General features: G+C 45.8%; 1 protein-coding gene across 1 annotated transcript in view; it reads right to left on the bottom strand.

The window, feature by feature from the left end:
- The window catches only part of Ppa1 (inorganic pyrophosphatase 1), a 29499-nt gene extending 19574 nt beyond the window's left edge, over positions 1-9925 (bottom strand). The window contains exons 1-2 of the mRNA XM_048451689.3: positions 9752-9925; positions 6628-6686 (exon numbers count right to left, since the gene is read on the bottom strand). Coding sequence (XP_048307646.1) covers positions 6628-6686; positions 9752-9815 — 123 coding nt within the window. The 5' untranslated portion in view covers positions 9816-9925. The remainder of the gene's footprint in view (positions 1-6627; positions 6687-9751) is intronic.
- Between the last annotated feature and the right edge of the window lie 4643 nt (positions 9926-14568).

The following is a 14568-nucleotide window of genomic DNA, read 5'->3' as shown; positions in this document are numbered from 1 at the left end:
GAACAGGAGAATCATGAGTTTGAAACTATCCTATCTTGGACCACAAAAAAAGACAAGAGATTCACGGGGCGGTGGTGGCGCATGCCTTTAATCCCTGGACCTGGGAGGTAGAGGCAAGCGGATCTCTGTGAGTTCGAGACCAGCCTGGTCTACAAGAGCTGGTTCCAGGATAGGCTCCAAAGCTACAGGGAAATCCTGTCTTGAAAAACAAACAAAGAGAGAGAGAGAGAGAGAGAGAGAGAGAGAGAGAGAGAGAGAGAGAGAGAAGAGTTTCAAAATAGAAAGGAAGAAAATAAAAACACCCCCCCCCCCCGGTTTAGGTCGCAGCAGCAATATCCCAAAGGTTCACAAGGTGGCGCTGTTGCAGCATGAACGATTAAACGAGAGCCTGAAAAACTTGGTAAATTTTTCTCTTTGTCCTCCCACCCCTTAAGGAATGGCAGGCATATAATGCCCGAACATGCAAATGCCTCGAAGTTCAGCACATAGGACATGGAAGTAGGTGCAGAAGACCAGTCTCTGCTACATACCAAGTTCAAGGTAAGTCTGGGCAACATGAGACCCTATCTCAAAAAACTAAACTATCATGGAAAGAATTCACTCCTGAAAAAAAGGCAGTGCCTGGCAGAGCGGCGTGAACCTGTGACTGGAGATGGGGGTTCGAGGGCAACAAAACAGAGCACGACCAGTAGAGCTGAATCACTGACTTGAGGCTGGGAACAACGCTGAACACATTAACGAAATTAAATGTCAAATACACACAGACGCTAAAATTGCCTACTATTACAGACTATAAAAACAGAACAGAAAAAAAATCAGAAGGAAAAAATCCTCAAAAAATAGTAAGAAAAGAAAAGAATTCTACTCAAAAGCTAAACAAAATTTTAAAAGCTGGGATGTGACTCAGTTGCTATAAAACTTACTGAACATGCATGAAAACCCAGGTTCCATCCCCAGCACTGGATAAGCCAAACCTGATGGCACGTGCCTATCATCCCTGAACTTTGGAGATGGGAAGGGGGATCAGGACTTGAAGGTTGTCCTTGGTCGTAGGTTGGAAGGAGCCTGGGCTACATGAGACTCTGTCTCAGAAACAAAATGGGGGCAACTTATGCGTTGAAGTTGGCAGTGTGAATAAGGGGCCTGGGTTGGACTTTTAGTTCACAACCCAGGGGTGGTGTTGCACACCTGTAACCAGCAGCTGGGAAGCAGGGGCAGCTGAGGGAGTCCTCTGCCACATGCAAATACAGGGGCAGCAGGGGCTGCATGAGACCCTGCCTCCAATCTAATACTGCCCCACTCACACTATACCTATAAGGAAATGCTCCTGCCCAACAGTCCTTCTTGGTCTTGATCTCAGACCCGGTTTTGCTATGTAGTCCCAGCTGGCTTTAAACTCAACTGCTGGGATTATAGGAGTGCGCCACCACACTTACCCTGATGATGGCGCTCTCACAAAGGTACCAGGCTTCAGCATCTCTGGAAAGTTTCCCTAGCTCACTGCTCATTGAGTGGCAAGGGAGTTAACCCTTAATCTTCAGTCTCTTAAGAGTATGTTATAGAAGGATGTGATCTAAGTAGTTAAAGGTAAATAAAAGACCGGCGAGATGGGCTGCTCTCTCAAAGGACCTAGGTTAGATTTCTAGGACCCACCCACAAGATGGCTCACAACCATGGGTAACTCCAGTCCTGGGGGATCTTCTGGCCTCTAGGTGGGCATATATGGCACACATACAGTACACAGACATACATGCAAGCAAACACTCATGCACATTTAAAAAAATAAATTAAAAAGTAGATAAACTTCTGAATTATCTTGTTGAAAGGTGAGAGACCACTTGAGAAAAATATTGACCAAAGCTGACACTGTTGTGCCGCTTACTCATTTGGAGCTGGAACCTTGAGCAGGTGACCCTTCTGTGACTGCATGCCAAAAAAAAAAAAAAAAGAAAATCAACCAAAGAAAATGTGATATATACCGACCAGAAGACTACTGCTCAACAAATTGTTAGGAGTCAAGAGAGTAAACCTATTAGAGTAAAAACAACAACACACACAACAAAAACAAAATGCGCATACCAAATTTCTGGTAGCAAAGTTGAGTGTCAAGGGGACAAATGCAAATGTTTGGCGCAGGGTTGGAGAGCTGGCTCATGGGACTAAGGGACTTTCCAGCAAGCACAGCAACTTGAGTTCAATTCCTGGAACCCATGTGGTAGAAGAGAACGAGTCGACAAACTTGTCCTCTGACTTGTACACCTGTACCACGGCAGGGACACTCCTACACATGCATGCTCTCATAAACGACTGTGAAGATGGTGGGGACCATAAATGTTTCAGGTTTCTGAGGTTCTTAGGCTTTGATAGACTTGCACAGGCTTTACTGGGTGAGCACGTCTGATCTAGTAACTCAAACTGCCCGGAAATCTGAGACTCCGAGTGTTCAGTTGAGGGGCGCTGGACTGGAGCCCCTTTGTCTTGTGGTTATAGGCTGGTCAAACTCACTCCTCCAGTCAGAAACACAAACGGCCTTAGGCCTCTGTGTAAAGAAACTACTTCATCTGCCATGTGAACTAAGACCAAGGTCCTGTTTCCTCCTCACAACTACTACAGCATGATTGAAATTTGCTTAGATACTCTAACCATACCTTTATTTTCTCTTCTTTACAAACCAAGGAAGATTTTGTGTTCTCAGTTGTCAAATTTGCCTTTGATTTGTAATGACTATTTAAGTCTTCAGTCTATCTAATTAAAAGCTTGACTTTATTTATATATTTTTGCAATGGAAGAAAAGAGACAGCTTCATATTTACGCAGGCCCACGGGGAGCCTGGAAAACAGAAGGACACCGTCAGGACTAGTATTTAACACAAGCACTAGAGACAGCCCAAAGAAACAGCAAACTTCTAAAATTATGATAGCAAGTCATGACAGTTGAGCATTAAGGTGTGGATCTTGGTTGGGTGTGGTAACATGTCTGTAATCCTGGTGGGAGTAAATGGAAACTCAGGAACCTGAGCTGGGCGCTATCAGTAGTTTGAGGTCAACTTCCATTCTACAGAATGGGCCTGATCAAACTGCTCTAATCCCAGCTCCTGAGGAGGCTGAGACAGAAAGATGGTGAGATCAAAGCCTGCCTGGGATACAGAATGAGACACGCTACATAATAAGACCCTGTCTCAAAAATAAAGAGGGCTAGGAATACAGCTCAGTGGTAGAGCGTGTGCCCATTACAACGTAACACCCTAGTGAGCAGCCCTCAGTAACAAGAGGAAATAAAATCCAAAACCAGAACCAAACTGATCTTTGTCTACCCAGTGTCCCGTACTGTTCACAGCAGGTTGACTTTTGCCTTGTTCTGGGTTTGCTTTCTGTTAATCTCTGATGATCAGTCTCAGAAGACATTCTCAGTGACAACTGCTTTTTTAAATTTGAGAACGAAACAAACTCCCACACAAAGGACATTTCTACAATTAACAAGATGAAACAAAATCAAGCAAAGTCCCTGACTTCCCCTTTACTGCCCACTGAGTTTGGACAGAATCCAGCAGGACACCTGATTTACAAGAATTTCCTGATCTCGCTGGCTTTGCTGGCTAAGGCCAAAGCAAACCCCGTATCGTCAGGACGGAAAGGTCTGACGTGGGATAAAAGCTCTAAGTCTTTGGGCATTTTCTGCCGAGGAGCTGAGTCGTTAAAAAAGTGTACCATCACTTGTTAAGAGGCACATACCCTCACAACCTACAACTACATACAAAAACTACTTATGTACACTTAGAATCTGGGGGTCAGGGAAAGGCAGGGAGATGCCTCATGAGGTAAGGGTACTTGCTGTACAAGCTAGCAACCTGAGTAGGGTCCCTGGAACCCAAACAAGATGGAAGGAGAGAAGTGACGCCACCGAGTTGTTTCCTGACTGCCACATGTGCACTGTGGCATCTGTGCCTTCCTACACACACACACACACACACACACACACACACGGCATCTGTGCCTTCCTACACACACACACACACACACACACACACACACGGCATTTGTGTCTTCCTACACACAAACACACGGCATTTGTGTCTTCCTACACACACACACACACACACACACATGGCATTTGTGCCTTCACACACACACACACACACACACACGGCATTTGTGCCTTCACACACACACACACACACACACACACACAGCATTTGTGCCTTCTTACACACACACACACACACAGAGTGCACATTTTTTAAGTTAAAAAAATAAGATAAGGGGGCTGGAGAGATGGCTCCGTGGTTAAGAGCATTGACTGCTCTTCCAGAGGTCCTGAGTTCAATTCCCAGCAACCATATGGTGGCTCACAACCACTGGTAATAAGATCTGGTGCCAACTTCGGTCTGCAGGGACACATGCAGGCAGATCATCATATATATAATAAATAAACTTTAAAAAAAAAGATAAAATTACACTGTCACTCTTCTGTAATAGGTCAGATCGTTTTTTTTTTTTTTTGTAATCCAAAATAGCATCTGCCACCCACACCCTTATTTATATTTCAATTAAATAACTTCCTTAAAAAAACAAAAGAACCTTTTCCGGCTTCCTGGGCAGTGAAAAGAAACTGGAAGGCCCTTATGGTCTGACCACTGTCACAGCAGTCTGTACTCTTTTGAAAAAGATTAAATAATTCCATCACAGACAACAGGTGTACAGGACCTCACTGTCTGAGAAATGATGCTCCGCAGGACACCAAAATGCCATCTCCGTTTCCTATTTCAGGGTGTCTTAAGACTGCTATGGAGCCCCACAATGGTGATCCTTGGCTCGAACACTGTTCAGCCACTTGTGAACATGGAAAAGCAGCTCTTTAACAAGGTAACTTCCCTTCTCTGCACCCCATGTGCCGGGAATGGCACCAGCGTCTTTGTAACACAGGAGGGCCCGGGGGATTATTGTGAAGCACGTCACAGTATGGCATGCATGTTACGAGACCATACATAGGTAATCCAAGCCAACCAAACAAGACAGTTCGATGCGGAGGATCCAGCAACCCATATCAACTTTCAGGAAATCATAAGGAACAAGTCAGAGAACCTGAGTACACGCAACTGTGATGCTCCCACAGGGGAAGGCAGCCAATTAGAGGTCCCTCCGGTAACTGCACCACATAATTGGCCTTGTTTGCTCCACTGCCTCCAAAGGGGAGGGGGGCTAGCTCAGACAGGATCCTCTGAAGCTGCCTACAAATTGGATTTCTTGCCAGTGTGTCCCAGTGTCAGCACACTTCCTAGTAGAAATATAACTCAATGCATACATCCATTTCTATCTTTTCAACTTTAAAAAAGTTATTGCATGTATATGTTTATCTGTGTGTGTATATGTATGCACACAAGACATATGTACAGGTCAGAAGTCGGTTATCTTCCTCCAGGGCAAGTGTTCATTACCCCTGACCCATCTCACCAGCCCTATAGGTTTATTCCTATCTAAGAGAACAGCAGTGCTTTGAACACGAGGTGAAGATTTTATCCGACAAGATTATCCTACATGTGCCATGGAGTCTACACGGATCATGTATTAACACTGAGCTAAAGGCCAAGGAGGGCCCATGAGAAGACCCTGAAGGTAAACATTTATGTCGCCAAATCTGACAACCTGAGTTTGATTCCCAAAACCTATATGGTGGGAGAACCAACACCTGCATGTTGTCTTCACACACACACACTGCTGCTCCCCAATAATAAATAAATAAAATTAATTAAGTTCAACAGTGAGGGCAACTTTTACAACTCAAAAAGCTTTGTCTTCGATGCAAACCATACTTCCTAAAGGGAAGGCTAAACGGTGAAAAAGCAAATCAGAGCTCCCATGTGGCAAGTTCCTGGACAGTAAAAACTCCTCTGGCTGCGATATAAACATAAAAACCTGGCTGGAGAGAAGGATGGTAGAGATTCTGACTAACTTGTGGTAAACCTACCAATCTGTGCTAAAGTCAGATTCCTACAGTTGATTGGTGTACAAGACGCTTCTTTTCAGGTCTGTGTACTTACCTTTCTTAACGCTATTTGCAAATTAATACCTACTAAACAAGTACTAAGTTTTCTTGTCCTCACTGAGTTTATTTCTACTGTTTAATTAACATTCCACAACCAAAATTCTGTGCTACCTGGTTTATTTGAAACCCTTAATAAAGTAGGAAAGCTTCAGTTCCAAGCACACATACCGTGACCACACACGCGCGCGCACACACACACACAGGCAGTCAACAATTTCTGTTTCTATTCTTTCATCAGCTTCTAGCTGCTTCTTTAAATCAACGAGATGGTTTAATACTGCCCTCTCATTTACTCCACATACCTTTGGAAGACGGCAGAAGTATTTCAAGTGTTTATTGAGACGTAAGCAAATTCATTATGTACAACTCGGTATCTAATTCAAGAGCCCATGTTTGCCTGACGTGGCGGTACAGGAGTTCAAGCCCAGCACTCTGATAATGGAGGGAGGTGATCTCTGAGTTCAAGGACAGCCTAGTCTACAGAGTGAGTTCTAGGATATCCAAGAATATGTAAAGAGTTGGAAGGAAAAAAAGAAGGAAGGAAGGAAGGAAAAAGGACCATATTCAAATGACATGGATTCTTACCTTTTCTGCATAAATCGGAATATCATGAAATGGAGAAATATACTGTCCTTTCTCATTTTCTGAAAAATAAATAAGAAAAACTGTTAGGAATGGTTATAATATAAACTGTTATAAAGCACTTTTAACACCAAGATTTTGGCGGGCGGTGGTGGCGCACGCCTTCAATCCTAACACTCAGGAGGCAGAGGCAGGCAGATCTCTGTGAGTTCAAGAGCAGCCTGGTCTACAAGAGCTAGTTCCAGGACAGGCTCCAAAGCTACAGAGAAACCCTGTCTTGAAAAACAAACAAAAAGCACCAAGATTTTATTCCTGAACTCAGTAGTAAACCAATCGCCCAGCATGCGCGAGTCCTGCAGTTCAGTCCTCATACTGGAGGGGAAAAAAGAAAAACTAGGAAACCATGGTCCAGCTGAGATTGGCAGCTGCACGCCTATAAACCCAGATGTTGGGAAGGTCAGGAGTTCAAGGTCATGCTTGTCCACAGAGAAAGACTGTAGTCAACCTAAGCCAGGCTACCTGAGAGATCCTGTCTCAAAAATACCAAAAAACAACAAAACAAAAAGGCAGCACCCAGGAGACAGAGGAGCTCTGTGAGTTTGAAGCCAGCTTGGTCTACATATCAGTTCTATACCAGCCAGGGCTAGAGAGAGGAAGAGAGATCCTGTTTAAAAACAAACATCTAGTGCGTATTTTATATTCTCCAATTCCTCCCCAGGACCAGGTTCTCATCCTATGTGTTCTTTCTGCTTATCCTGGGTGTTTATTCCTATTATGAGAGCAAGGACCTAATTGTATTCCTCCCACCCCCAGCCTTGAAGGGCTTACTATATAAAAGGTGATCAAATTGCATTTGACTGATCTTATTACAGCTAGCAGCTTACAGAACTTTGGTGAACTACCTACAGGAAAGAGACCAACCAGCTTATTAACTTGGAAATCCATGTTCTTTTAGGCGACACTTCAGACCTGCTTCAACATAATGACTTTCCTTAAAAATGACCTAGCCACAATGACATCTTCACATGCAATTTTTATATTCTAGAACTATTAGCTGAAAAGTAATTCTAGCCCTGTGACTTGAGCTTTGGAGAGACTGAGGCAGGAGGATCAGGAATTCAAGGTTTTCCTTTGGTTGCATAGTAAGTTTGAGGCCAACTTGGGCTACGTAAGACCCTGCCCCCAGAAATAAACAAAACAAGAAAGCAAGCGTAGTTTTAAAACTTCCTCAGAGCTGGGGACGTGACTCAAGCAACCAAAACCTTCCCTTCCAATCTACAGGAAACCTAAGAATCAGTCTGCACCACTGCGTTCCTTCAAGTCTAAAAATCAAAGCAGACCTTGAACATCCATTATCTCCCGGGTCCTTTCCATTAGTTGTGACTCTGTGAACTATCGCCAAGCACATCTGTCACCCACACGGTTCACAAGGAGAACCTTGCAAACAAGTCACACGCCCCCAAAACTGCAAAGTTAATTTCATAAAGTTTCAAGTTTGTGTAGGGCTGAATGTGTCACTGTCCTCAGCTCAAACTGGACTTTAATCTGTTTTGAAGAAACTGGAAAATGTAACACTATGATTAAAATTATTTTTATTAGAAATGGAAGCTATCTGTTAGGCATGGTGCCTGGGCCTATCAGTCTAGTAGTTGAGAGGTTGAAGCAGGATGCCAAGATTAAAACTCAGCTGACCTGACCAGGAAAACCTTGTGGCCTCACTATCCTCAAAAAAAAAAAAAAAAAAAGGAAAAAAATACTTTTTTTTTTTGATTTTTCAAAACAGGGTTTCTCTGTGGGACAGCCAGAATTCGCTCTGTAGACCAGGCTGGTCTCAGAACTCAAAGATCTGACTCCCTCTGCCCAAGTGCCAAGTGCTGGGACTAAAGGCGTGTGCCATCACCATTCTCAAAAATTAACATTTTTTAAAAGTTCAGAGAACCAAATTGGTTAAACTACACAGTGGTTCTAAATTATTAGTATTTCCAGGTTCCAGACAGTCCCTTTGATAAACTTTAGTCTAGTCCAAAGTCAAGGAGTGGCTTTTTCCCCCACTAACAACCAAATGCTCAACTCTAGTACATCATCTAAGTTTAAAAAGGTATTTGTTCTGTGCGTATAGCTTGAAGACAAATGATCCACCCAAAGGGTCACTAAGTTACACTGATTAATTCTGGAACCAACACTATTGCCAGACCAAAGTTCCTACATTCTGTCCTTATTGTTTAATTCTGTAATTAAATAAAGCGAGGCCCACCCTTCCCGGATTTCCCCCGGTGGTTTAATCTTTATTAGATATATAAGCTTAGGGGTTCACTGTCCCTTTCCGCCAGACTGCGATCTGCTAGGCACTTTGGTCATCTTTCCAGGACCGTCCACTGCCCTGTTCATCCACTCAGACCTCGATACCCCTGTCCATCACTTCCGAACGAACCGTAAAGAGGTTACAAAATGGAAGGCCTTAGTTAGCACCATAAACGTATACCTGGAAGCTGGGGGCTGGGATAAAGAGAAGCCCCAGATAGGTAGCTTCCAGTACCAGCAAGGCAGAAGGTGGCACGACCTGGAAGGCGGAGCGATTCCACCTTTCCGAGTAGAAGGCAGGGAATTACTAGGGACTCGGGTCCCTGCACCGGGGTTAAGGACCTGACTGTTCTCCCTCCTGCTCCTCAGCTATACGTCACCAGTCTGCCTGGGGAGGCAAAGCTTTTAGTTTCCTAAGGAGCACACCCAGCCATCATTACTTCGAGAAGGCTCGGCGCGCGAGACAGGAGTCCTCTTCATCGAGGACCGAGCCGGCAAGACCTGGGCCTCAGTTTCCCGTCTCAAGAACACCGGGGAGAGCTCGATCCCTCTGGGGATCGAATTAAGGTCTTGAGAAAATCGCTGCCCTCCCGCCCGCGATGCTCTGAGGGCAATCCTCTTACGGTGACTGTTGTCACCTCCGGGCACCTTCTTAGGGTGACTCAGTGGTTTCCTTTCCCACGTGGCCCACGTTCGGATATATGGAGGGAGCGATCGCGGTGGGCACTGGGATGGCGGCCTTCGCCGGCCCCACCGCCCGCCCGCCCGCTTGCTCCGAGAGATCGGGAATGAATGGGCGGCCGGGCCGCGCGCCGCCACCACTCACTTAGAAAGACGCGGTACTCGAGAGTGAAGGGCGCGGCGCGCTCCTCGCTGCTGAAGCCACTCATGGTGTCCGAGACGCGCTGCCACCGCTACACAACCACACGCAGCCCCGACACTAAGCAGCCGGACGAGAGGAGAAAACACGCGCCTGCGCACCGAGAGCTCACCAGCGGGTCCTCCGCCCCGTGCCTTTTATTGTGCTAGGCTCCGTTTGCGCCCTGCCCCCGCCCCGCCCGCCTGCGCAGGCGCACTCTGCCCGACGCGCCTCCGCAAGCTCCGCCCCCAGAACCGCCCCTGGCTCGCAGCCTGGGCCACGTGGCCGGCGCCGGCTGCACTCTAGAAGCTGTCAGCCTGTTGGCGCCTCCGCAGAGAAACAGCACAAATTACTCTCCAAACGCACACGGGGCGCTCACCTTTGACTCCACTCATATCCTGCAGAGGAGTTCCTTATCTCTGGAGGCCTTGATAAGCCACCTGCTTCCCACGCAGTCTTTATTAAAGTTCAGGGTTTGGCTGACCCGGCTCTGAAAATTATAGGCTGTGACTTGGCATGCCTTTGAGCTACCAGCGAAGTGCCCGCTCTTCAATTTTTACATCCGTTGACATGGGGTAAATTTGCTCTTACTAATCTCCCTGACTCAGTTTCTTTTCTGTGTTGTTGTTGTTGGTGGTGGTGGGGGTTCTGCTTATACCAGTTCGAAGTCGATGATTCCTGCCCTCCCCAATTGCGGAGATTTTCTCTCCCCAGAGCCACTGGGATTTGAGATTGAAGCACTGGGAAGGCCCAGGAGTACACCCAGAATCCCTTGATGACATTTCTCTCAGGAATAACCTCTTGGATCTTCTTTTCCTACTTTTGCTGCACCAGCTCAGGCTGGACACCATCCCGCAAAGAGTGAGGCTGTGGCATCGCTACCTTTCCCAGTCCTATAAGGTTAAATATATGAAGAGAGAGACAGAGAGAGAGATTCTAATTATGAGTCAGGTATGGTGGCTCACACCTGTAACCCCAGAATTCAGGATGCTGAGGCAGGAGAATTGCCACAACTTCAAGACCAGTCTGAGCTACATAGTGAGTTCCAGGCCTCCCCATACCTTTGAGACAGTAGTATGAGGCTGTCTCAAAATAAGACAAATCTAATTATGACCCAAGAAATTATCCACATTTTTTTAAATAGCTAGTTTTGCTTTAAAAATGATAGGCAAAATTTCTTTTGAAATATTGTTTAACTAAGCCAGGCGGTGGCGGCGCACGCCTTTAATCCCTTTATTTGGGAGGCAGAGGCAGGTATATCTCCGTGAGTTCGAGGCCAGCCTGGTCTACAAGAGCTAGTTCCAGGACAGGCTCCAAAGCTACAGAGAAACCCTGTCTCAAAAAACCATGTATTTAACTATGTATTTGTTTGTTTGTTTGTTTTTCGGGACAAGATTTTTTCTGTGTAGTCCTGATTATCTTGGAACTTAGTCTGTAGACCAAGATGACCTTGAACTCACAGAAATCTACCTGCTTCTGCCTCTGAAGTGCTGGGATTAAAGGTGTATGCCACCATCACCCAGTTTAGCTATGTATTTTAAAGACAATTTCCTTTAAAGTAATTTCAAAACAATATTATATAAAATGGCATGTATAAACCAAATATTAAGTAAAAAGCTAATAAAATTAATTTCTAAATTGGCATGTTTGTATATACATGTCGCCCCAGTGCTTGGGAAGTAGAGGCAGGGGGATGATGAGTTCAAGGTTATCCTTGGTGAGTATGGACTACATGAGACCCTGTCTCAAGAAAAAAAAATAGATAAAGATAAATTTCTCATTAGTTTGTGTTCCTCCCTGTCCCTCCTCCCAACTGCTCTACCGGCTGACACCCATTAATTTTCAGAAGGCTGTGACTCACTTACTTTTGAACACAACACCACACTGTTTCAGAACATGAAGGCAGAAAAAAAAGATAAATCGTAGAGTAATAGCCTAGTGGGTAATACAGTGTAGTTATGAAGGCAGGATTCGCTGCACATAAAGTACACAGAAGCCGGTGGGAATGGGAATATGTTAAGGGCTACACCTCTGATTGAGTCCCTCGGTCGAGCAGATGGAACCAGTTTTCTTGGACAAACCCCGAATTTCTCTCTGACTGAATGGACAGAAATGACACAATAATACTATCTTACATGCACTGTTCCTCAGAGCCAGGAGAGATGATTACATCTCCCTGACCTCTGGACTTAAACTATCTCTGATCCACTGAATATATTCAGAGAGCCAATCAGTAGTCCCTCTAGCAAAACGCCCAGCCCTGTGCACCGTCACTTTCCCTAGCCAGCAAGGGTAACGAGCCCCACAGGCCTTGAGGACCTTGTTCAGACAGGCTTGGTGGCAGGCTCAGATAATCCCAGCTCTTGGGAGGCCAAGACAGGAGGATAGCAAGTTCAATGCCAGCATAGGCTCTCCAGTAAGACCCTGTCTGAAAACACTGCGCTGGAGGGGCCTCGGGTTCAGCAGTTAAAACATTCTGTGCTCTCACAGAGGACGCAGGGTTCAGTTCCCAGCACTCACAGGAAGTTAACAACCTTCTGTAACTCCAGTTCCAGGGAATCTAGTGCCCTGTTAATGGCCTTGGATCTCCAGGACCCATGCAGTGTATACATACATGCATACGTACATACATACATACATACTGCAGGCCAATCACTCATACATATTTTTTTCCAGACATGCTTTCCCTGTGTATCCTTGGCTATCTTAAAACTTGCTTTGTAGGAACACAAAGATCTGCCTACCTCTGCATTCTGAGTGAAAATATATATGCTTTTTTATGAAGCTTGGCTAGGGGCTGGAGAAATGGCTCAGTGGTTAAGAGCACAGGTTCTTCCGGGTGATATAAGTTCAATTACCAATGTCCCCCATGCTGGCTAACAACCATCTGACACTCTAATTTCAAGGGATTTGATGCCCTCTTGGGGTCTCAGTGGACCTCAAGCATACAAACACAGACATACATCCAAACAAAGCATCCATATATATATATAATAAAAATAACGATTTGTTTGTTTGTTTTCTTTTTTCATGACAGGGTTTTTTGGTAGCTTTGGACCCTGTCCTGGAACTCACTCTGTAGACCAGGCTAGCCTCAAACTCACAGAGATTCGCCTGCCTCTACCTTCCAAGTGCTGGGATTAAAGGCATGTGCCACTACCACCCGACAATGATCTTTTTTTTTTTTAATTTAGAAAATTAGGTTGGCGATAGATAGGTAAAGTGTTTGTCTAGAATACAACAGAGCCTGGGGTTCAGTCCCCAGGACCACATAAAACCAGGCATGGAAGCAATGGTAGTGTGAGGAGCTGACTTTGCAGACTTTCTCTTAACCAAATAGTGACCGGGGCCAACCTCGGGTCTAGGAACATGCTGCAATAGCAGAATTTGAATGGCTACCCTAGAAGTAGTCAGTTGAGGAGCTAAGGAGCAAGGCCATAAAATGCAACAAGTCCAGATGTTTTCTGCAGACATCCTAGTCCTTACAGATATCCTAACAGCAATATATGGTCCTTTGTTAACAGTTCGCACCCGAAGTTCACCCAGTCCCAAGGCCCCAAAACATGTATCCATCTTACTTGCCGCCATTGTCCTTCAAAAGCTCTCCTTTCCCCGGGAACAAGGGCCTCATTCTCTTTGCACCCACTGTGTTGGTGTGTTGGAAGAGTGTGGTCCAGACTCGAGTTTGTTAAACAAAGACCCTCATGTGTTTTGCATCAGAAATCGGCTCCATGAATTCATGTGAGGTTCAGTAACACAGGCATAACATTTGGTTCCCTAACTGGGAATCCCACGATCCCATAGACCACCTGAGACCGGAGGGCCTTTGCCCAGCCAGTAAGTGTGTCTGTTGGCTTTGTTTGTCTGCATCTTCTTTCTCTGGCTTCTGATTTTCTGGCACACCTGAATCTGTAGCATGATCGGTAACGGTTAGGGCGTATCCATGATCACTGGGGACCCAAAAGATGTTTCGGATCGCTGTGGGGAGTGAAAAGAGAAAGGTCCCCCACTCTGATAAGTGGGGATGGAAAGTTTCACCATCTGTACAAGTAAAGACAGAGAGCCCTACCCTGTCTGGACAGTATTTGGATTTGTCTCTTTGTCTTCAGCTTCGATGGGGTGAACTCTTTCTCTGTGCCCTCAGTCTCTTGTGGTGTCTATGTTTATCCGTATTCGTGTTTCTAACTGTGATGGATGCTTGGGGACTGAGGATTTCCTCCAGTTACTCCTAAACTACCTGGATATGAATGCACATGCTCAAATCTGTCAGTTCTGATTAAACTTGTCATCTTTCGCAGGTCGGAATTGTTATGGGACGAGCTGGCACAGCGGGTGAGAGAGTACGCTATGCTGACAGCTTGAATGGGAAGTTTTATTGGGAGAATGGAAGGCAGTGGGGAAAAGGGAGAAAGGCAGAGAGCTGCCTCTTCAGAAGAAAAAAAGGGAAAGAGAGAAAGTGCACGGTGGGGGGGAGGGGAGATAGGGCGGAGCCACAGCCTTCGTGTGTACACCCGGCTGTACTAAGAGGAGGTGCAGCACTATTCCCTGGAGCCTGCACCCTTCCTGACTGCACATAAGGCTGGCCCCCTGCTGCCAGACTGGGCTCTCCTGGCCAAGGCCAGAGCCTGGGTTACGCCAGTCTCCACGATGGGTCTGGCATGCAGTGTGTGGGCTCTCGCTACACTAAGTCTGTGTGCTGGGTCCGCTTTCCCAGCGGCACCACTGTGGCACTTAAAGTACTGGACGTTAGCCGCCATAATCTGGGAAGCTGCTTACAGGAGTTG

Source organism: Myodes glareolus, chromosome 18 (assembly GCF_982192425.1).
Source record: "Myodes glareolus chromosome 18, mMyoGla1.1, whole genome shotgun sequence".
Taxonomy (NCBI): Eukaryota; Metazoa; Chordata; class Mammalia; order Rodentia; family Cricetidae; genus Myodes; species Myodes glareolus.
This window is presented reverse-complemented; position numbering and strand designations above follow the sequence as displayed.